The sequence below is a fragment of the Sipha flava genome, unplaced genomic scaffold, assembly GCF_003268045.1.
Source record: "Sipha flava isolate LNK unplaced genomic scaffold, YSA_version1 3_pilon_pilon, whole genome shotgun sequence".
Taxonomy (NCBI): domain Eukaryota; kingdom Metazoa; phylum Arthropoda; class Insecta; order Hemiptera; family Aphididae; genus Sipha; species Sipha flava.
This window is the reverse complement of record NW_020273108.1, coordinates 994290-1020400: the sequence shown is the minus strand read 5'-3', so window position 1 is coordinate 1020400 and position 26111 is coordinate 994290. Positions and strand designations below refer to the sequence as shown.

The 26111-nt window shown below is 29.5% G+C and overlaps 2 protein-coding genes across 3 annotated transcripts; one reads left to right on the top strand and one right to left on the bottom strand.

The window, feature by feature from the left end:
• Positions 1–1500: 1500 nt before the first annotated feature.
• Positions 1501–25875, bottom strand: LOC112688712. 2 transcript variants are annotated; one of them, XM_025562046.1, is made up of 3 exons: positions 25794–25875; positions 5540–5627; positions 1501–4512 (listed from the first exon to the last, which is right to left on the bottom strand). In XM_025562046.1, the coding sequence occupies exon 3, from the start codon at positions 4379–4381 to the stop codon at positions 3008–3010; it is 1374 nt and encodes a 457-aa protein (XP_025417831.1). In that variant the 5' UTR covers positions 4382–4512; positions 5540–5627; positions 25794–25875; the 3' UTR covers positions 1501–3007. The 2 variants fall into 2 exon arrangements, with proteins under 2 accessions (XP_025417831.1, XP_025417830.1); XM_025562045.1 differs by lacking the exon at positions 25794–25875 and adding an exon at positions 5696–7160.
• Positions 8124–11126, top strand: LOC112688714 (anaphase-promoting complex subunit 11). Its single transcript, XM_025562047.1, has 3 exons — positions 8124–8752; positions 10532–10654; positions 10819–11126. Exons 1-3 carry the CDS (start codon positions 8710–8712, stop codon positions 10935–10937), a joined length of 285 nt encoding a protein of 94 aa, XP_025417832.1. The 5' UTR covers positions 8124–8709; the 3' UTR covers positions 10938–11126.
• Positions 25876–26111: the final 236 nt, after the last annotated feature.

Genomic DNA, 26111 nt, shown 5'->3' with positions numbered 1-26111 from the left:
ATATTTATTATATCTGGTGGGGGTGATGCTGTACCTTTTCGTGGTCCCCACTGTCAGTGTAACTGTCTCATTTTCACTTCAAAGTATAGTTTACAAAAATATTCCTTGTGAAACTATATGAAAATGTCGCAAAACGAAACAGCATCAAATCGGCGGCCAAACATTTTTGGACTTCCTGGCCATTTTGGAAAAAACAGCCCTTTTCAGGGCTATCCTGATGTCAGACCACAGGCCATGACCTCCTCAAACTACTACATTACAAAATTAAATTAATAATAGTTTTATAATAAAAAGATAAAAATAATCCTGTTCAAATTTGATAAATAAAGCAAATAAAGATCCAAAATTTTATATAAATCTAATTCTCAATGGAGTAAATAAATTTATTAATGGATTTATAATTTAAAAAAAATATGTTTATGCTTATAAGCAAACGCGCACGCAAAAATAAAAAAATTGGAATAATTTTCCCCGAATAGAGAAATTTATGTTAAAACCAAAATATTTTGTTCTTTGACACAAAATTGTCAGTAATAATAATAACTTACCTGTATTTTATTTTAAACAAAACTCCTGTAGAGTTTGTCCAAGTAACAAAAATAATGTCGCTTTTAACAATGCCGTCGAAATTGACCTCGTCTTGAATGCAGAAAGAGCCTTCGTCTCTGCTTGTCGTCAAAATGCTTAACTTTGAAGCCATTGGAAATGTTCGTATGTAAAATCGTATACATAAAAAACATAAACACACACAACTTGTGCTAAGGTTGAGGTACCAGAACACGGATATAAAATTTCGTGTGTAACACACACATAAAAGTCGTAAGGTTACGAGCAGGGCTGGATTTAGGAATGTGGAGGCCCTGAGCCCTCCCTTAGAAGTAAATTTTTTTTTTTGATTACTAATTTTAAAAACTAAAATATCTCATGGGCAGGTCAGGGTCTTTCAATATATTTCAGTATGTTTATTAAGTTGCCAATAAAAATCCATAAAATTATTTTAGTGACTTTGTTGATACAATTTTTTATTTATAAATAACGCATTTAGTATTGACAAATACATACATGTGAAATATAAGAGATCACGTGAAGTATAAATGGTTGGCTAAATCAATTTATATCGATTTAAGATAATCTGGGATTCGAGATACCTTTGGAACTACTGTCTAATTTAGCTTTTTTTTAAAATATTTTTTTTGTTATTGTGATAGAATATGAACTCTATTTGGACACCAAAACTTATTCTTAATAAGTAATAATAATTTCTAATCTGAAATATTCAGAATTTTGGTTAGGAAAAACCAATCATTTGTTGTGATGAAACAATAAAGGTAGTTAATTTATTTAAATTTATACTTGTAAGCTCGCTTCTAATTTTTATGCAATTATAATATATAAATATATTATTAGTTATTAAATATTAATAATAACATTTATTTATAAATGTATGACAATAACAATTATTGAACATTTTTATTCAAGTTGTGATTAAAATCTATTTTGCAAATGTTATATTGTGTTTAATACTTGGATGCAAAAAAAACACATTTAGTGGAGGCTCGGGGCCCGGGGTCCCCGGGCCTCCCCTAAATCTGGCCCTAGTTACGAGCCACTAGTTTAAATACCGATCATATATATAGACACAACTACACAACTCGAATTAAGTTAATACTTAATAAAATGCACATGTTTCCTATAGTGGTCGAGTCACACGACCACCATAGAAGACCTTCTTTATTCGTTAGTCTTCATTATTAGTCTTTATTCTTTAGTCTTATATACATTTAGCTTAATTTAACTTAATAACCTAATTATACATATTATTACTTACACGCTAATTTAAATAAATTATTACAAAAATGTTGTTTTACAATTAAACTTTTATATACTAAATTGTTATGATAACTTATTTTCTATTGCTACACGAATATACTTTTATTTTAGTTTGATATTTGAATTGCTTACTTGAAATACTACATTATTTTACAAAACTTTACAATGGCATACAATAATAATAATATAACAATAATGATGGGTTCGTGACGTATATCCAAATATCGAAAAGTTAACCACCGGCCGATATTGCCCGTATTTACCACATCGTAAAAAAAAATAAAAATAAGAATTTACAAAGTGAGACATTTGTTCGGCTCGAACAATTTACATTTAAAGAATAATACATAATTAAACAATATACAAATATAATAGTAAATTAAATATTATACCATGAACATGCAAAAATGAAAACAACATAATCGTAATATAATAAACGAATATTATAAAAAAAAATGTCAATTTTTTTTTTTATAAGAATTAATGCAGGACCTTCGAGAGAGTGGGTATTTATTATATGACGTATAGACATTATATTATTATTCTGCGGTATGTGATATGGTTCAATTAAACTTAAATGTATGTTTTTAGATATTATTAAAATATTTTAGTTTGTATTTTTAGTATTTATAATAATATTTCAACCAAACAAAGAAATGTATTATATGCCTACTGATTTGGGAGATTTTTCAACTCGATCCAATTTACCCAATATTACAAGTAATTTATAATTTCAGTTAAACAAAAAATTATACAATATCCTATATTTTTATTTTACATTTCTAAACTATAAAATGTAGATGTATGATTATTATTTAATTATTATTGTGTTCATTGTTTTATGATAGATATATCCAAAGTCAAGTTTGGTAACCAAAATAGAGCTTTTTCTGCCACAACTTGGTATGAATATTTCGACTGGTTCGAGTACAATATCGAAAAGGATGTGATTATCTGTTATACTTGTCGCAAATTTTTCTACACACTCACTCTGTTGATGATACTTTTGTTCAAAAAGGATTCAGAAATTGGAAAAAAGTATGTATACATACTATAAAAGTAATTTGAAATTCTCATGGTACTTTTAATTGGTTATTAATTAATAATATTCTCTTTTTCGTTCAAAAATTCGATTTTAATTCCTGGTTTAAGCAGAAGATCCCTGCCCAAAATAGCATCAGGCATTTTTTTTGCTATTCGGTATAATAAAAAATGTAAAGTCCGTATCAATGTTACCGATTGTTATATTAGATCTGAAAATACCTAAAATATTAAACTTAGATCCGTCAATTCCACAGAAATTATTATTACATACAGGTTTAATTAATGTATAGTTATTAGGAATAAACTGACGCTGCAGAAGACTGATAGGACTATTTGGGTTAATTATCCCAATAAATTTAACTTTGACATTTTCATCATTAGCAAGAGAAATATTTATGTAACACTGTACCTTAAATGTCTTCAGGTTATGAACACTGTCATTTGCCGCGTCGGGATTTTGTCTCGTACGTTTGGGACATTCTCTTATTTGATGTAACGTCGAACCACATTCATAACATGCGCCTTTTCCTTTTTTTGGTTTAGGACATTGCGGCGAAATATGGGTTTTCGAGCCGCAATTAAAACACGATCGGACTTTTTGTCTTGTTGGTTTTCCCTTGTAATCTGTAGTCGAGTTTCCCATACTTTCTTTATTCGTTGTTTTAGACGGCGGCGCATCATTCTGCTGTAGTGGTGTCGGCTTATATAAATTGTTGTCTTTAATAGTGGTTGACGACTGACGAGAACGCATCGAACGTGATGTATTTAACTGTTCATAATCGAGTATGTCGCTTAATAAATGGCTTTCGCCTCTATGGTCACGATATAATAAATACATAGCCAAGTCATGCGAATATAGACCTTCCAATAAATGTATTTTCGATTCGTAAAAAGGTAAGCCTAATTGTTTGCATAGATACATTTTGTGCTTAAAATATTGGCGTGTATTCTCAGTACTCGGCTGCATTCGGTGATACATTTTATTCCAGCGATCGCCTGACATCACAATGCCGATAAACGTTTTACGAAATCGATTTTCGAAATCGGCCCAGTCTTCGATATTTCTCGACTTGAACCAGTGATGGGCAAAACCCTTTAAATTGGCACGTACTAGTTGTAATTTACAGTTGTCTGACAATTGATGTGATTTCGCCACATCGTTCACCGTCCGCAACCAGGTTTCAGCTGGCGCGCCCCTTGTTAACCCATCAAAACCTGGTATCAACTTATTTAAGTTCGGGGCAATCATCGTGCCGTTTGACGTTTTATTAGCTAGCGACTTCGACTCCATCATTAGCATAGAGTTTATCGTCATCAAAAAATTAAGGAGTGTGAATTCGATAGCGTTATCCGTGTTGCTTTCATTCGGCCCATTCTGCACGTTGACGTGTTCTTCCTGTGCATCACTCGATTCGTGCTCATGTCCTTTGTCGTTAGTGTTATTGTCGTTGTTGTTTCCATTCGCGTTACGACGGGATCGTGTATAATCTCCGTTATTCGAGTCCATTTTTTTTTGACGTACTGAGGTCTGTTCGAAAACTCAACTATAGTTCGCTCGATTAACCAAGCGTCGTTCGGCTTACCAGAGTTACCTCCGCCCTATCGTTTGGTAACACCAAGTTGTTGATTTCGACAACCCTAAATAAATAGATAGATTATTTCAACTCTACTGATAATAATGCTATTGAGATAAAAATCTATTAAGATAACAAAAAATATATTATTCAGTTATTCGGCGTAATATGATTGAGGGTTCCTTCCTCTTGGACACTTACGCGCTCACAATGGTATCACTCACGCTTATGAACCGTTCCAGTAGTAAACAGAAGCACATAATCTCTTTGCTTTCGTTCCAAGTGGAACTGAACGTCCTGCTAGCTTACTAAGCGCTTAGGCCTTGTTTTCAAAAATTAAATTGATAACAAGATAAAACAAATTTGCCTCATCACTCATTACATTTAATGTAATGTACGTTTTTTCATCCATATATGTCACAGAAATGGACATTTTCAATGTTTTTAAGTTTAAAACAAATAAATTACTACAAATAAACTTACTTAACTTGATCAAATTTATATTAGACGTTTATTTTGATTGCTGTGATACGTGACACACCTATACGAACGCAAAACGCTTACGTTGTACTAGCGTTTTCGTTTAAGCGTTTGTGAGCGCGGAACGATTATTATGTGCGCTCTGATACAGTAACGTCACGGTTAGGAGCGTACATAGGAATTTTTTACGGGGGGGGGGGGGGTCCATCATTTTTATTTTATCTGTTCTCTAATTATAATTATAGTTTAACTCTATACTTTCAAATTACTATTAATATAGGTACTATAGTATGATTTATACAATAAAGGTATACTCGCATTATATAATCTATAAACTTTGTATATTGAAGATAATGGGAAATTAAAGTACACTATATTCTGTTATCACACTATTTACTATCAAATATTATATATAATATACATAACTTTTGTATGAGGGGGGATCATTTGCAAACAAATCATTATTTTTTTTTTACATTTCTAACGCTCTCACACTAAGAACATTATTTTATAACATTTAAAAAAGGCCTAGGCTGACCTCCACATCCCCACCCTTTGTATACGCCACTGGTCCTCTCAATATATTAAAAGTTATATAAAAAGTATATTACTCAATATTGTGTTTGTGTTGTCCTGGTTTCGCCTTATAAATGTATGGCGACCTTAGTTCTATTCCACTTCTGAAACTGTAGGTTCGACCTAGATGAAAAGGAGATAAAAATAAAATAAAAAATAAACAAATCGAATTATATTATAACACAACATACGCGTTCCGATTGTCCAACGCAGATCGCCAAGTGTCGATAGTGGACTCGACTCTCCGTGACAAAATCTCACGATTATACAGAATAATAATGTTATCACGATAATACTCGACAAATAACGCTATATGAGTTCGAGACTAACGCCGTGAAACGTGTATTTAACAAAAATTAATAAACGTCTGAATACGATTTCGAATCAAGTTGTGTCTCAGAGCCGTAACAGTCTAACACGACAGTTAGTAATAGTGGTAGTAGAAGCAGGGGTGGTAGCGGTGGTAGTTCACGGGTTCGAAGGGGGGATCGCGTCCCAGCGATGCTCCGGAGCACTTCGCATATGCGCACTAGGCGTGTTCTGTACAAAAATAAAATCAATACCAATAGACACACCCTGAACGCAAAACTCAAACTATCAGACACGTTGTTCCAACACGTCATTAAACTAGTTTTATTGGTTGTTGACAATCAAAACAGTCCGCTGATTCCGACGGGGACTAATAATAGTCAGAGAAACTTTTATCATATTTATTATTCATGTTATCGCGTTTGAATTTTCACGTAACGTATATCAACAATTTTTTTGTTTCACCACGTATAAACTACTCTACGTATAATAAAATAAATAAATTATAATTATAAATATATACGTCACAATATGTCGTCCGAATCGTCAATATAGCTCATTGTGTTTTTATTAACAGCAATAAAAAAAATACAACCCAGAAATACAAAAAAAAAAAAAAACATCTCATATCTTATTATTAAGGTACGGCCACACTGCACGCGATTTGCGACGCGAGCGATTTATTTAGCGATTTAGCGATTTTTTCAAAACTACAGAATCGCTATGACATACAGCGCGTTGTGGGATTTGCGTTTTGCGATAAATCGCGTCTATCGCGTCAAAATCAAAATAGTTTGTTTCTTTGCGATTAATCGCTTTGTAATCGTTATTCAATCACCATGTCCGTCCAGTCGGAAAAGTTGGCGTCAACAATTTTCATGAAAGAACCGATTTGGAAGTGTTTCCGTCCATACGACAGTATTCAAAAAAATTTATCCGGGTGCTTTTGAAGTTTATTAAAAAGAGTGTGAAATTCACCTTCGGTTTCTCGATGTTTATTTATTTCATGCACCCATAATCGTTGTTTAAATAAGTCAACTTTAGCTTCTAATGAAGCACAATTTTCAGATAAAAGTATTTTACGTTTACGATTTGATTTGTATGAAGTCATCTCGACGACTGGTGACAAACAGCTAGTGATTATATGTAACAACCTACTTTGATATAGCAATAAAAACGCGGAAGTGGTCACACCAAAATCGTAAAAATCGCTGGACAATATCGCTCGCCTAATCGCTCGTATCGCAAATCGCGTGCAGTGTGGCCGTACCTTTAGGGTCTGGATTTAAATGCACTTAAAACCTTAACTCAACTTAAAATATGCTCCAAAAAATAGCCAAAAAATGTTCTTAAAAATGAAAAAATGACATATTATTTTTATTTTGAGCATTACTAAACACACTATTTAATACATTAAAATCACATTCACACGTAATACGAGCAACGTCTGCGAGGTAATACCAACTATAGCTGATTATTTGTTATTTGACCGAATACCGGTGACGTTCCATAGTCAATAATAAATTAAGATAAGATAAAAACTGAATCGAAAAATAAAGATTGACAATGTGTACGGAAAAACCCGATAAACCTACTTGAATATAAAGAAAATAATTTGTCTTTAGATTTTATTTTGATTAGGCTAAACTGGTTTAATATATCGAACAAATATGCATTAAAAACCAACAAAATGACCCAATAACACTAAAAATGCTCTAAAAATGAAAAACGTCGAAATATGCAAAAAAAAAAAAATGCAAAATAAAATTTGTAGTTTTGAAACCCTCGTTACGTGAAACGAATTATGTTCTTAGAGAGCATTGTGTATGATCAACCAAAAAAAATATGCACATTGCATTGAAATCTATTTATTATCATTAAAAATCCGAAAAGCGCTCCGACAGAGCTCAGAGAGTCGGCGATCGATCCACACGAACGGCATGCGCAGTAAATCAATCACGGATTAGTCTGCAACTAATCCCGAATTCCGTGTCGGAACAAACCTATTAGGTATCATAATTGAATCGCTCGACGTCGATAATTTTTTAATAAAAATATCGATATTTGGACACCTATATTATCGAAATTTGCTGTCAACATTTTTCGTCAGTCGCAAAACTGAAAATTAAATATTAGCTTCTACGAAACATTATCATTTTTCGACCAACTCTTGTTTATCTCGACCGAACATATTTTTAAATATTTCGCCATCATTCGATATTCATATTTATTGCGAGGTGACGATAAATATATTCTATATATATATTTATATTTATTTCATGCGAGACGGTGCGGTCGGGGGGGGGAAAAAAAAAAAATATATCAGCGGTACATGAAACGATGCGCGCGCATGTACCGAAGCAAAACGTCGATATTCGAGAGTACCGTACGGAGGGAGCACAGTGTAGCAACGATCGGGACGGTTGACAAGAGGGGGTATGGTGAACCGGACCCCGCTCCGCCGCAACCACTAGTCGTTGTCAACAGTTACCGCCGTGGTCCTCTCGGCCGCACCACTCCGCCCGTCCGCTTGTCGACAACGGTGTTTCGTCGGACGTTAAAAGTTTTTTTTTGCACCGCGGTCGGCACGGAAGATCGTTGTTATTGGCAACGCGTTATCTGCCCCGATCGCGCGAGTACCGGCAATTGATACCGGCGCCCGCGCCACCCGGTCTTCGGTCGTCAACGACGTTTGGACTGCGGACGGCGACCGGTAACGCCGTAACCACGTTCTGCCGCTTGCTTGTCGCGCAACGATCCGTGTGTGCACGCCGTTACATCGGCCCGCTGTTGCGCTCCGCGATCCTGTTTCGCACGGACAGCCGATCGCCGCACGTCGGCTCACGACCGTTCCGTCTTCCGCCCGGACCGTTGTTGCCCCGTCCGGTCAACCGAAATGTCGGACCAACCGGAGTCGTTCATGAGAATAGTGATCAAAGGTATGTGTTCGGGTGAAGTGTACGTAAAACAATCCATGACTCGATTACGTGAATAGTTAAGTCATTTTTATTTTGGGCACTTTTTCTTTTCTTTTTTTTCTTCCTGTTATCCAACAACATTTGTATAGTTTGGTTGTCAACGGTTAATATAGGATTTAGGTTATGCGATGATATAAATATCTCGCCACATAAATGTATTTTTCGTGAACGAATAATTCAGTAAAGATATTTCAATATTCTATTAGTAATTGTATCTACATAAATAGGCTTTTGTCGATTTAACAGTCATCTAAATAGTTTGAACTTCATATATTCTGATTCCTTCAAATATTTCAAATGAATTTACTTGCTAAAATCAAATTTAGATTTAATTTATTTAATTTATTAGGTGTGCCAATAATTTAATCATGAATATTTATTATAATTTGTATTATTAGCTGTATAATTAATTTAATATTTAGTTTGTGCCCACCAAAATAAAAAAAATATCTCTTATTAAAGTAATGGTAAATTAATATGTTACGTATATTATATAATTGTATATAGACAATAAATAATTTAATATATTCAAAAATGATTTTTGTACTTGGTTAAAAAATTAATTTTAGGATAGTTGCAGAAACTCAATTTTTATAAATAAAAACATATATGTGCCAATAACTATGATGTATAATGCCAATAATAGTATTATTTTTTATTGTTGTAAAAATGTAGTATTAAACCTAAACAATTTCTGACAATACAATTTGGAAGATAACAACACAGGGTAAAGTGTACAGTTATTGGCACTACAAAAGAGTTTTATTTGTAATTAGTGAGCATTTTGACTCTTAAATGATTTTTTTTTTATGTATATTTATATCTGGCCAAATTAATGATGTCATGTTATCAAGATAGCTCATGTCTGTCAACTTTTTTACAGAGTGATGACATTGTTGTGTGCATTTATTTTTTGGAACTCTATTTTGAAATTATTGTAGAGCTATACATTTGAAATTTCAATACTTTTTGTGAATTTCTTTTTGGTTCAATTGCTATTGTGACAATCTACCGTCACATCAACAAAAAATTTCATCAAACCGAATAGCAAAATATCTATCCATAACATTATTTCATGGTGAGCGTAGATATTAAGAATCCTATCGAATTAGTTGATTTAACAGTTGCATGCAAATTATAGAGTATAATTTAATATTACTCCAGGGTATAACTGCTCATCAACAATTCATTGATTATCTTTTATATTTTTCCATTTTGTCTTTTTAAACTTAAAAAAAAAAATGCCCAACTTGTTTCAATGATTACTTTATTAGCATTGTATTGATCAAGGTAAATTGTAATTAATTCCTAATGTATCAATAACAGTTTTCAATGAATTTAAATAAAAAATGTTTGCCTGTGAGGCCCATTTACTTAAAGATAGGTTAGTACTGTAGAAATTCCTTTAGAAATTGATCGTAATTAGTTATAAATGTTGAGAAATTTGTATTTGTTCAAACTATTGAAAGAGGGAGCGATGTTGCAAAATTATAATAACAATTTATAATAGTTTAGCTTATGAAATTGAAAATGTAAAATGTTTACATTTATGTTAAGACATAAGTATTAATTAATTGTTCAAATAATAAAAGAAAAAATTCAAGTTGGAATTTTTAAAACAGATTAGTGTTTAGTTTTATCAGTTTTAATTTTGATATTTTTTTATTATATAGTAGTATTACGAATGTTAATATTCATCATGTAAATAAAAATATTATATTGTTATTTTATCTGCTGCAGAATTCCTTGGAGTCGGAAATTGGCGCTGGTCGTTCACTAATGACAGAATTTGTGGCATTTGCAGAGTTCAATTTGAAATATGTTGCCCTAACTGTGATAATCCTGAAGCGCAATGCCCTATAGGTAATGTATACTTTACCATACTATATTCTACCTATCTTGATTTAATATGAATGCAGAATCATATAATATATAATAATATATTAATATATTATATATATAATATATAATAATAATGCAATATATAGAAAATGTAAACATATTAAAAATACATTATTTTATTTCAGCGTGGGGCAGATGTTCACATGCTTTTCATTTGCATTGCGTTTTAAAATGGCTCGACACTGAGCACGCAAATAATAAATGTCCAATATGTCGCCAAAATTGGGAGTTAAGGGTATATTAACTCTTTCGCTGCTCCAGATGTAACAACAATTTATCCCATTCACTGTGATCTACTATTATATTTCTTTGTATAGAAAATATAATACTGGAAAATAAAAAATAAAAATTTTTTTTATTTTTTATAGCACAGTTAGGTGACAGAACATAAATTGTAGCAGTGAAAAAGTTAAGCATTTGATAAATAATTTTACTTTAACAATTATTGCCTATTTTTTAACCTTAATTCTTTATATTTAATATTTAACAATGCATTATATTTAATTTATAATTACATTTTTTAACTTATAGTTTTATGACCCAACTCAACTGTTTACATAAAGCATTGATTTTTAAAATCAAAAAAAAAATTTTTTTTATAGTTTAGTAATCCTTATGTTTCTGAGTGCTCTTAGAAATAAGATAGTATTATATAATAGTATTTTAATTATCAGTCATTAAATTTGAATTTGTTGAAATATACTAAAAATGTTTCTACTAGTTTGTAAGGAGCCATAGTAGTTATAATATTTTCATAGTTATTATCTTTTACGTCTAGTGTATTATTAATTATTCATTTATAAAGTTATTTTTATTTGATTTTTATTGTTTAGTATTTCATCAAATTTGACTGATTAAGAAGTATATTTTATTTTGCAGTAGTATTAATTAAAACTGAGTAGTATTAATATTATAAATGTTACTTACAGTCATTTTATGTTTTTTTAATTCATATTATTCATCAGTACCTTTTGGTGTAATAAATTTAATATTTACTTATATGATTGAAGCCAAATTAAACTTTTATTTTTTTTATTCGTATAGTATAATGTTAAGTATTAATTAATTTCATAATTTAACATTTTGTACACATATATTACATATTGTTGTTAATGAATTCATGTGTTTCAATGTTGATATCATTATTGAATGCTTTGAATCTATTCCGTTGGATTGGTCTAATGGGTGTCTATTAGGTTAGTCATGTAGATATTATTTTTTAGTTTATAATGTCAATTATGTATTTTTTTTGTATCAATTTAATAATATAAATTTTTTTTTTACTATTTCCAAATTATTTATCTATTATTTATATTATATTAAGTATTGCGTGATTTTGATAATTAATATAATTCATTACAAATTAAATATAGATTAATTTATATTGTATGGTTTTAAAGTTAAGTGGTTAATATCGGTTTAATTTACCACTCGTGTATAGTAAATGTTTTTCTTTTTTATTAAGTAAACTTTTATTAAATTTACTATTTATAATTTAAATCTTTGTTTAAGTTATGATGTTTGGTGTTTTTATATATATAATATCAAATAAATTATATTTTAATTCATCAGAAAACTATTAAACAAACTTATATATAGCACACCTATATCAAAACAGTAATAACTCAAAAAAGCCTTTTTTCAGGAATGTCGATTTTGTTGGTGGTACCTTGGTATCATTCATTCAATAAAATGTACTTACATCTGACGGAGAATATTAAAGATAAAGATAAACCTGTTTTGTTGGTTTATGTAATTTCGTTTGTAGAATACGAATATACGTTTAACAAAAAAAACCAACTTTTTGAGTTATTACTATTTTGATATGGATGTGCGATATATTCTTCACTTTTTCAAAATGAATATTCTTTATATCAATTATATCATAATTATTATAGATTTTTAATTGTAGTTGCCTAAATCATTATTTTATAATCGGTAAAATACTACATTACATATACATTATATTATACTATATTTTATATTATTTTAAACAAAGTTAAATTATAATAAGTAAAGAATGGATATAATTGCATTAAAAAAAACTTAAATTTGCACTAAAAGATGTTTAAATTGCAATGACAGTTAATCAAAATTGCAGTATGAATATGTTCAAATAGCATTGAAAAATACATTAAAATAACATGGTAAAATCATATCAAATATATAATCATTAATTACTTATTTAAATAATATTATGGACATTAAAATAATATTTACAAACGATATAATTTTTCCGAATTAAAATTTATAATTATATACATCTCTAAATTTTGTTTTTAAAAATTGTATGTTCTGTTAAATAAAACTTGTTTATATAATGAAAAAGTACGTTCAACGTCTACACTTGTTATCGGTGCATATTTAAAATAATTTAAAAAATTTGGTGTTGTATCTAAATTAATATTTTGATTTTCTATCATAACTTCAGAGTAAGTTTTAATAGTTTTATATCCTTAATTTTTTTCCTAAGACATATTTTAAAACACCTTTAACTATTTTCCCATTGTGACCGAGAATATTTATCAAAATATTTTCAACTTCACTAAATATTTATAAACTTTTAAGTAATTGACTATTTGATTCTTCTAAATTTGTGAATTTTTTGGATAACTCGGATAAATATAATTTTAAAAATACTTTACTACATTTAATTATATGTAAAAATTATGTTGTAGTTATATTTTTATTGTGAAATTCAGAAGTAATTTGTATATTTTATCACATAAATTAGACAAAAATTATAATAACTTCAAGAATTGCAAAATTGTTAAAAATTGCAAAAAAAATTTCATTATTCAATTAAACAAGAAGACTAATTATTCTGATTCGTAAACATATTTGATCAGATTTGATTCACCTGGTATCAATAAAAAGTTGCAATATCTATTAAATCTAGTCTTTAATTATAATTAAATAATAATTGATAGACTAGATACAATTGAGAATCTATTTTATAATATTCGTATTAATTAAATACAGATTGTAAATGTTTCTATTTTTTCTAATAAAAAACTTATAAAATGTAATAAAATATGTAATAAAAATTAATAAAATTTGTACAAATATTTAATATTTATCTGATAGATCATTTTTTTTATTATTTGACAATAATACTACTATATGCTTGTTCTTTCGCAAAACGTTTAATCAACAGACTCATAAAAAAATGATTATAATTTAGATAGACTTAAATATTTTAAGTTTAATTTGTCAATATAATATTATTGTCATAATTGGAGTCCGGATTTGCATGCATTTACATATTTGTGATGAATGTATGCACTTTTATGGGAGTATGAAATGTGTACGTTTTATGTAACAAAGAATACATAGGAAAAAGTTTATTTTGCATATAAATGCTTATTTTTGGATGACTGCATACCTATTTGAAGAATTTCGAATAATTTTTTTGTATAAAAGTTTATTTAAGTAATTATTTTATTTTTTATATTAAAGTAGAAACTAGATTTTGATTTATCAAATATAGAAGACAAAGCTTTTATAACAAAATCTAAATTTATTCTTAACTGTATCACAAAAATAAAGGAATTCAAGTATTAAAATTAATTGTATTAATTATATCAGAAAAATACAATGAAATATAACTTTCAGAAAACTTCACTGTTTGTTCTATGGCCACAATAACATTTTTAAATAGTTTTTTTTTATTATATTTCAATATTATTTATGTTTCGTAATTATTCACCAAAGAAATGGTATAAGGATTTAATACATTCTTATTTTTTTATTATTATTCTTATTTAAAGTATTCGTTCTATTTTTTATTTGTTGAATATATGTTTGAATATTAGCTTTAATTAATATTATTAGTCGATATCGGAACTGGAGATACTAAGTTTATCTAATTGAGTAGCATTAATATTTATGGGAAAAAAACGATTAAAATATATTTAAATGCACTATTTTCGCTTATTATTAAAAAATAACCCATTTTCAAAAACATGTGTACTATTTTAACAAAGAAAAAAAAATAGTCCCTGCTGGTTTATAATGTAAATGTGTTTACATCTACTTTTGTCCTAAACTATTTACTTCTGAAACTTAATTTTTCAATTGTATATTAGAGCCCTATTCGATTCGTTTTTTTTTTTTAAGATAGTAAACAAGAGTTGGTTCATTTTTTGTGAATTGATTATTCCTATTGAATTTTATTAGGATTATTATTATTATTATTTTTTAATTAAACTTAAATATTTTACTGTTCACATTAAATAATTCAATAAGTAGAAAATCCTTGTTCCATATGCTCAATAAAACAAAAGTAATACGACTATCTCGATAGAATAAGTAAAATAAATTAAATAAATATATAAATCATTTTTTTGTTAATATTTTTCAAGTCTTATTAATGATTTTATCTAAATTATATAAGTGGATGTATAACTTGGTTGAGTTACAGCGGTGACTTGGGCATATGATATTATTATTCTGTGAGGAAAAATGTTACGTCCAGTAAGCGGTTATATTTCTTTTAATTAAACGGGTTAGTATGGTTGTATAATTAATTGAATTTTAACAAAGAAGACTGCCCTTATATGTACATAAAAATTGGGTCAAATAATTAATAAATAGAAGATTTGATTATGTACATATTAATTTTTTAACGTTTGGATTATGTCAAAACTGATTATTTTCACTAGTAGTTTTACAAGTAGATACGTAGATATCGACATGTAGACTTATCTGTAAATATTTAAAATGAGGTTTTTCATAAGAAAATTTTTAACTTATTAACTAGATAATTAATAATAATTTGATTTTAATTTAATGCAGACATGCATTATTATGTTACCTATGTGATATATTACAGTTACAGTTATTGATTTCTTTGAGATAAGATAATCAGCATTGCTATTAGGTATATTTCATATCGACTTTCATACAGAATCGTCTTGCAAATGTAATAATTGTTTTTATATTCATACAAAACTGCTCTAACTGCTGTCAAAACAAAAGGTAAACGTAACTATCCACTATTTGGCCAGCATATTTTTTAGAATACATCTGAATTCAAACCAATACCGTATCTACCTTAAAGTTTTGGGACAAAACCACAATTCGGGTCACGTTGTTGTAGCCTGCATGATTATGATATCATGATTGTGATGTACAATAAAAATAAATGCCATACAAAACTAATAAACTAACATATATAAATCATAAATTAGAAAATCATATGGTCAAGACTGATAAAAATTGTTTAGACATTCACTATTCAGTTTATACGTAGTCTTCAGTCGCATGCGTTTCGTTGTATTTGTTACAGATAATATCTGTTTATTGACAAATTGTTCATATTTATTTTAACAGGTTTGTCGTGTAAATATTTTGTGTTGGAATAAAAATAATTATAATTTACCGTTATTCATATCTTATAATATTCAACTTTTTTTTTTATACACACTTTGTCATTATATTTGTATATGAATAGAATTTAATATAACGTCAAGACCAAATACTTGGATTTAGACGTTATTTTCGATAGTAAGACGTGAAATCGTATTGGGTTTTAGGCGATTAAAACAGATTAATAATCTTAATGTTAATTTTTCGTTTCTTGTTTCATAACTTAATAAATTATTTTTTATATGTATAATGAAATGAATGTTATAAATTGTTCAACGCAACACATGTTAAACGTTAATCCATATCTATATAGTTTTAAACAACGGTAACGGCATTTTTTATGATTATTCGTTTACATTTTAAATTTTAAAATAAAGTTTAATATAATTTATCAGCAATAAAAGATTTCTCAAAAAGGAATTTTGTAATAAAAAAATATAACGATGAACTACTCGATAGGGCGAGGTTGTTCGTTTAATAACCGAACCGCTATTATATTGGTACGTATAGTTCGAAGTTAAATCGTATATTTTTCCGAAACGAAAAGTGTGTTCTCTATTACTCTCTACGTACTGAATTATATGCGTATAGTAGAGATAAATGTAGATTCTATATGCTATATTACAACCTAATCCGCATACATTATACGTAATTGTGAATAAATAATACTGTGTACAATTTTATAGTTGTTTCGATCGAAATCCACGGGGACAGGGGCGCAATTTCAATGAAAAAACTGGGGGTGCTGAAGCCCTTCTATCTTTTTCATGTTTCTTAATGGTAATATACACCCACAACCCGTACAATTCAACAGCCACTAAAATATTTAGTAAATATTTGAATATTTCTAAGTTTAAATTGTTCGCTTTGATTTTATATTTTTATTGCGTATATGATGAATTATCTGTCTGTAAACACAAATATTTCATCTCATGATCACTTTCAGATTCTAATTGAAGCGAAGAATATTATGGTTTTATAATGATGTTTGTATTTTTTTTTTTTAACACTTTTTCGCATAGAAATATTGGTCCATACATTTTTTTTAGGAAATATTTAGATTTCAAATTGGCATGCAGTGGTACTTTAAATAGGTCATTTTTTAAAATTCTTTATAGTTTCTCTAGACATGAGGAAAAAACTGTCCTGAAACGATAAAAATACGCTGTAAATGAGACTTCCACTTTTCAGATTTTAGTTATTTAGTCTTAATTCCAAAAGTAACGTGGCTATAATAGAAACTTGAAACTTTTACCCTGTAGCAAAGATATTTTTTTTTCGTATTTGATAAAATTGTCTAATGGCGATTTCGATTTAAATATAGAACTTTAAAAATACCTAATTTTTTGAAAGTTTTTATGAGTTATTTAATATAATGGTTTAAGTTTAGGGATTTCAAAATCTGGTAACCCTACCTATTACTATTATCTAATTCGAGGACCGAAAAGACGAAGGACAAACTTCCATCACCATTATTTAAATAATAAATTTATATATTTATACAATAAAAACTCTATTTTCTATACATAATAAGTAATGAGTATTTAAATGTAAATTAACATAAACACATTTGAGGGTGCTAATTTAAAAAATGGGGATGCTAAGCACATCCAAGCCCCCCAAATTGCGCCTATGCACGGAAGCATTGCTGTGTACAGTGTAGCATAATCAGTGCTGTACAAAGATAATCAATAAATCATTTACATAAAAAAATAACAGATAATTAAAATTTAATGTTGTATGTAGTTAATAGATACTACCATTGATTATAGATAGTATAGATAGCTCACTAGATGGTTTTTCGATGGCGTAGAATATAACTGCCGGTAGATAGCGATAAAAGAAATAAATTTATTTAAATTGATATTTATAAAATAATCCCGTATAGCTCCGTATCGAACCAATGTTGGTGTGCGTCGGGTGGGAGAAACAGATAATTTTCTATTACTTATTAGATAAGAATATTATATCCCATGCGCGACGGGCGAAGACAACTAGGCCGAGCTGTTTCCGTACCATCGCATCGTAATCATTGTTTATTATATATTTTGTATTATAATTTATTTAGTTTAATAGAAATAAGTAATTATAGTATTTATAAAGTATATGCTCGGTACTTACCTCCGTCTTATTGTAATACTTATTATTCTTTGTTATATTTAATTTAATTGATTACTGATAATTACAATTTTTAAAGTGAATTTTTTTTTTTATTATTGTATTCTAAAATCTCTTATTAGTCAGTTTAAGAACATATTTTTTCGTAAACTTGAATTTCATATAATTTTACACCTTGTGTACAAAAGTAAATGTGATCTAAATAAAAACAAATTAAGCATGATTTCAATTAACTTATTGTTATTCAAAAATTATTGATTTACAATTTTTAAAATATTTTAGAAAATAATTATATTATTAAATCAATGTAGAAAATCAAAACATACAATATTGGTAATGTTAACATAGTTAGATATTTATTTACTGATGTTCAAATATTCTTAATTTTGGTATTCTTTTAGTTGAGTATTAAAAATGATTTTTTTGCCATTTGCATTCTTTAAACACGCGAATAGTTAATAAAAGATTTATCATGTAGACTAAATGTTGCTGACACTGATCATTTTTCATTTTAATTGTATTTTTGTCTAGTTTAGCCATAATTAATTTTGTCATTGTTGACACAATTCCAATTTGACTACATATGGTTTGAAAATGTTTTTCAAATATTTTCGAACTGATATGACAAATATTTATTTGCCAATTAGATGGTTTTTTTAAACCACCGGTGCTCGGTGGGTCAATATTTTTAAAAGTTTTGTAAAATATTAACATTTTATTTTATTCAGTTACACACTAAACACATTAATCGTATATAATCATATATATTCTAAATATAAAGGAAAGTGTACTTTTAAATATATGGCAAAACAACGTTTGCCGGGTCAGCTAGTATATAATACACTGCAATATCAGCGCAAACACAAAATTATTTTTCATAACATTTTTTTATAAAATTAGATAATATTAAAGGTCCTCACACACTGCCGCGGTGGCGGTGGCGATATTAAAATCGCAGACCTGAACACATTGCGGCGGTGGCAATGGCGATTTTTATCCAGTATAAACATAATATATTTATATATAACCATTGATTATAAATATTTATAATCAATGATATTACATACAATAATTGTGTATCCCATTACAATACGTGTGTACAAATTTAACGCCACCGCCATCGCGGCAGTGTGTGGGGACCTTATAATAAATAAATCTTATAAATCTTGTACACTACGTACAAAGATAAAGTTTACAATAATCAAATACAGATCTAATGAGTTTCTTCTAAAAATAAACGACTGAAGATTATTAATTTCCCACATTGCGCCGTCGCTAATCAACGCGACTGCAACGATTATAACGATGCCGACCACAACTAACTTGCGCCCGCAGCGCCAAATAACGTTACCGACCAAATAGTACGCCACCGAAAAACCATCCAGTGAGCTATCTATAATATCCATAATCAATGATACTACTCAGCAATCGTTTATCGTATTTAAAGATTACTCCAGCGGGTTCTGTTTTTTCCGTAATTTTATGAACACAAAACGTATTATCAATATAAAATGGTTAGGTAGACACTACATGTGTAGACGTTAACGGATAAACTATTTACTTATTTTTAATGATGAAAATGTTTTTCTCTTAACTACAATGCTAACTATCGACGACACAATTTATGGAGCCAACATTCATACTCGGCGTAGATCATAGTTTTTATCATAATTATATATGTTGTAATATTATTATTATTAAATATCCACATTAAATGAAATTTTAATCTTAAATTTAAATTTAAAATTTTTTTATCCAAATTTTTAGACCGACCATCCCGAACAACAAATTACGAGTCTGACGATACAATATCTAACCCATGAAAGACGAATAACGCGTGCTCCCGGACGTGATGTCTTCTGTCAATACTAAAAAATCGATATTAAATCAGTTAGCTACGCAATTGTTTTTATATGAAAATCAATCTTTAGTAAATATCGTATCCATTATTTACGTGGAAAAAACGATTTGCTCCACGTGGAATTGCACGGGTAGTTTATTTTGTAGCGCTAGTTGGCTCTTATTTATAATGTTATTATTTTGATTGTTATAATTGTTTGGGATAAAATGTCTCTGATTTATAAGTGTGGTTTAAAATAGTTTTGTGTCAAAAATATTTAAATTATTGACCGAATAATAATTTATCTAGATCAGTGATTCTCAGACGGCCTATTTAACTATTTATAGATAAGATAAAAAGATTACCATATTTTATCTGAATAATGCACTACACTATAGGCGATCGTAGAAAATTTATCAGGGGGGCATAATCAAAAAGTATATTAAAAAAAATGTATTCTTAGCAAACAATAAAATATGTCAGAATTGTACACACTTTAATCGTTATCAAATAAAAACTGAAGTCTTCGCAGTTGTTCGATTAATTTTTTCCAGGGGGGCAAATGTCCCGTCTTGCCTCCCTCTCTGGGTGCCCATGCACAACAATGAATATAATATCATGTACGTATAGTTCCAAAACAATATTAACAATAAATAACTTCCGTGTATTATGTTTTTATGTACACAATAAGTACTCGTATTTGTTAGGTCAGTGTTATTAGTTATGTCTGTTGATGTTTATATACAGTTCACTACTGTGCAATCGGACGAGGAATTTGTATAAAAGGCAGCAGAGACGAAATACGAAATATTTCCTAGGGCTGGTTAAAATAAGATAGTATTTGGATTATTGCATTACCAACTACGAGGATATAGTGACATTATAGTTGAATATATATTATCTCAAAAAGCGTGGAACAAAGTGATCTGTCGACAAATAAAAATATCAATCGTTTTGTTTTATTTTTTTATATTTTAATACAAGTATAAAGACGATTTTATGCTGAAGTGTAATGTTTAAATTATAATATAACAAATTGCAGTTTTATAAATTAGGTTAAATATAAAGCATTGTACGGCAAAATAGTCAATGGATATCTGTGTGTTTTTTTGGGATTTTTGGAACACGCATACGTTGATATTAATTTTGCGGTGACCACACAATTTAGAATAATAATTTATAAATATAATTTATTTTATACATTGGAGGATTGGTTTGAATATAAATTATTACTTAGAGGATACCATTGTACCGTAGTGCTGAACATGAGACATTTTTTCACATTTACAAAAATGCGTGTATAATTTTTTTAGGAACAATTCGAGTTTATGTACAATATGGCTGTGTACTACAGGTGGTCATTCAGTCTAAGACTTGGGTGTGCTGAAATTATTTATTCTAAGGTAATCCGTGGGGAACAAAGCCCCCACACACCTCTTATTTATCTGGTACATAGTGTTTGAGTTTTACAATTTAATTAAAAATTTCATCATCAAAAAAATTTATGATAATGAAGGGTACAGCCTATTTGAGCCCCGAGGGATGTGGACAGTTGCACTCGAAAGATAAGGTACTGTTTGTCGATTATAACCCATATGCGCTTATTTTGCATACTACGTTGCCATTTCATATTTTCTCTAACTTCCAGTAAGTAAAATCTTCAATAATATTCGCTTAATGATTGTGGATGTCTTTAATATCGATTAGTGCTGATTTTGAGTGATTTGACTTATATCTCCCAAAATCAAATTTCTACTGAAGTAGAATTAAAGTTACGAAAAACTGAACACTCATGGTTTTTAATAGTTTTTGTTATTTTAAAATCCATTTTGATTTTTAAGTGTAATTCTGCAAAATAAATAGCAGGTATACTATTCAAACATTTTGAATTAATTTTTCGTAAATTAAAAAATAGTGTTTTCATTGCATTTTGTTTAAATCCTAAACACTAAAACATTTTTATTATTTATCTTTCTATATATATATATATATATATATATAAATACGAAAGATCTGTAAATCTATTTCGCACAATTTTGGTACGTAACCGATATTTATTGCAGCAAATTATGTTCTGGAATATACCTATTTAATATATCTAATTAAATAAAACTAAAATCTATAGATTCTGTTTCCAAATTACTTAAGCTCCCATTCAATCTCTGTCAATTTTAAAGTTGTTTCGTCAATCTATATAAATATTTTATCAATTTATTAAATAAATAAAATGTAAAAGTATTGAAATTATAAATAATAAAAATGCATATAATTTTTATGCAATCATTTAAAATTATTTTAAATTCAAAAGCATTTTCAAGTCGAATGTGTACCAAAAATTTGTTTCGTACACTTATATACCTATGTCTATATAGTACTTTTTATTATAATATAACAACTATCATCAATTTGTACTTTTAAATTCTTCGATGATGAAGGAATACAATCCAAATCGTTCATTATTTTCATTATTATATTCTTTCATTAAAAGCTTTATTTTATTTAAATAAGCTAAAAATATTTACTACTTTATAAGGTAGGTAATATGTACGTACAGAGTACAAAAATAAAATATAAACAACTAATAATATAGACCGCAGCATGTCACCAGTGACATGACAGCTAATAATTATGTTTACTGAATACTATACGACCAAATTACAAAAACCTGCAAAGAATATCGACCATCTTACGTTAGGTTGACGTGACGGTTACCAATTTTCCATATTATAACTAAATAGTGTTAACATTCATTGTAAAAGTACTAGTATTAAAAAACATAATTATTATTTATCAATAAGCGGTCAAACCGGTAGACGGTAAACACAAACAAATTCCTAAATAATATTCTAACAACAAATACTAAATATAAGCTTGATTATCATCACTAAGTCTAGGAAGATGTTGCATTGGCATGTTTTTATTGGGCTATTTAATTTATAGCTAAGTAAGCTTGAAATTATTTTCATGACATTACGAAAAACTTATTGAAACTTTATAGTGCATATTCTTGCATATTTAGTCGTTTAGCAATTTTTAGCGCATATTTCTTAATTTTGCCATTTTTTAGAGCATATTTGATGATTATTGATAATAACATTAATAAATGTTATCAATAATAAAATATTTATTTTGAGAATTTTCATTAGATATTGTACTTATCATGATTCTCAAATACCAGGTTGACACAAAATATCCAGTTTTATTTATATTTAATCATAACAATTTAATGATTATCGTTGATTGCATTAATCGGATAACCGGCGATCTCTTAAATTTTGAAAACACTAAAAAATGTTTAGTGGTTCAATGTAAAAGTTTTGTAGATAAAAACTAAATGCATTTCTTACTTGTGAATTGGGTTCTAAACGTTTTTTCAAACTTGTATTTATTCTTTACAGATGTATATATAATTTAATGGTAACACTGAAAGAATATTTCAAATTTCAAGCTATTTATTTTATCTTATATATTTATACCTAGAAATTATGTTTAGCTTAGTATAATATACTAGTATAATTTGTACTGTTGTTATGTACGAGTATACTTAGTAAAATATCTTTATTTATGAAAATGTTTGCGTTAAAAAAAAAATTAAGTGCATATTTTTAAAGCATATTTTTTACTTTTTTAAGCGCATAAGTGCATGCATATTTAGTACTTTTTAAGTGCATTAAGTTCCGAGCACTAGTCATCACAATATCACATGCGTTATAAATGGGTAATATGACAACCAAACACCTAATACTCTCATAGCATGCGTACACGTATAACGTGCATAATACGTTTACATATTATGTGCATTGTACGTCCATCAGTGGCGTATTTGATTAAATTTTATGAGGAGGGGGGTACTAAGGAGCATTAAACACTATTTAAGTACAATATATATATATATATATATATATATATATATATATATATATATATACTTATGTTCTTGATTACATACCTATGTCACGATGCACACCACAAATTAATAATTAAAAGAAAGAAAAAGAAAAGAAAGATTAAAAAAAATGAAATATATATATATTAATAGGAAAAGAAATAATAATAATCAATACAAAAAAATAAACTTTGCTTAATAATGTTAATAATAATAAGCACGAATTATTATTTTGTAAAAATAATAATAATAATAAAAGAAAAGGCAATAAAATTATTGTAACAAAAAATATAAAAGAAACAAATGTGAAAAAGACAAAAGTAAACCACAAGTAAAAATGTAAAAGGCCACGAAGGCGGCAGAAAGCAGACAAGCGCCGCCGTCGTTCTCGACGGTCGTCACACCGTCCGAAAACTGGTTCGATTATCTGTCGGGCGTCCCGAATTATGTAATTCGCATTGTTGAGGGGAACGTCTATTATTATACTGGGGCGCTGGCCCCGCGCGCGTGCTACTCGCGCGCTCAGTATTCAAATAATTCGGGTCGTCCCTATGATCTAAACCAACATTCACGTTAACATTCGGTACGTCATTATATGTGTGTGCACATGATGTCCTTTCGCGTATCGGAGATGAAATAGTCGAATGCGAGCGTATATGGGAGTCGGCGAACGTCACCGACGGCCGTGGCTGTGCGGCGCCGTAGCTGTTTCCCGTATATCGCGTTCGATTACCGCGAGACGATTATTTAAGTCTATTAAACCTACCGGTGAATTACGGTCGGGTGTGCGTTGGGAGTGCCCAACTGCCCCACAGCAGCCGAAACTTGTTAATCGGTTTTCGATCGCGTTTTGCCGAGTGTTGAGATTCCTTATAGAATTTCTAATGTCGACAAGCGCGATTTCGATTGACTCAAGGCGATTTTCGATACTGAAAAGTTCTACTTCTCGCCGTAGTTTGAGCACCGCTGTTCGAAATTTGGTGGCCTAAGCCAACCAATTGCTGTGCCGTGTCGGAATAGTGTTGATTAACCGGCGGAGAGTTACGGTTCGATAGCCGCGAAGAAGCCCGCGAACTGTTATTCGATCCGCAAAATCCATCGGCGCCCGCCAGTCTGTCACTCTGGCGGGCTGTCAAACAAATATTCCGCACCTCATCGTCTATATATCCGTCCCCAGAACCATTTACCGAATTGTCGGAACACTGCGATCGGTGTTCGAAGGCCCTAGGTAGGGAACACGGTGTATTACGCGGGAACGTGGTCGAAACGGGCAACAAAAGTGTGTGCGGGTCATACCCATCGTTTTGAATGCGCTGTTCGAGCCTAATGATTAAATCATTCTTTGTACCCGCACTAGAAATATCACGTGACTCGCACTCCGATTTCAATTCCGCGATGGACATTTGAAAAATAGTTTTCGAAACACTCGACATCGTGTTTTTGTTATTGTTGATAATTTACCACAATCAACAACGATGCTATCACACGAGCGAACGATATTAATTTCAAGTACGATAACCGAATCCCGATAACAACGGCGGACGCGATTCGAAGCGTGATGCTTATCGCGTGCACACGAATTGTAGAGACGACTGGTGACGACCGGTCGAATGTCTACGCGTGCGAGAGCGGGAACGGCGAGTACGGCGTACACGTGCCGTGAAAATGAGTTAATTGGATGTGATATCGTTCGGTAACAACCGAAGACTCGCAAATCCCGATTAAGGCAAATTTATTCTCTATTTCCGTCGTTAATGACACTCGTCGTCGGCCGACTCGCACTTATCGGGGATTTTCCTAACTAGCGAGCTAAATTAGTACTTTTCGATTTAGCAAAATCTTACGTAAGTAACTATTTTATGTGTCACAAAATAAAAAGTACTTACGATTTCGCTGTACACGTACTTGACTGGTTGTTCCCTCGAGGAGCCAAATGTCACGATGCACACCACAAATTAATAATTAAAAGAAAGAAAAAGAAAAGAAAGATTAAAAAAAATGAAATATATATATATTAATAGGAAAAGAAATAATAATAATCAATACAAAAAAATAAACTTTGCTTAATAATGTTAATAATAATAAGCACGAATTATTATTTTGTAAAAATAAAAGAAAAGGCAATAAAATTATTGTAACAAAAAATATAAAAGAAACAAATATCAAAAAGACAAAAGTAAACCACAAGTAAAAATGTAAAGGAC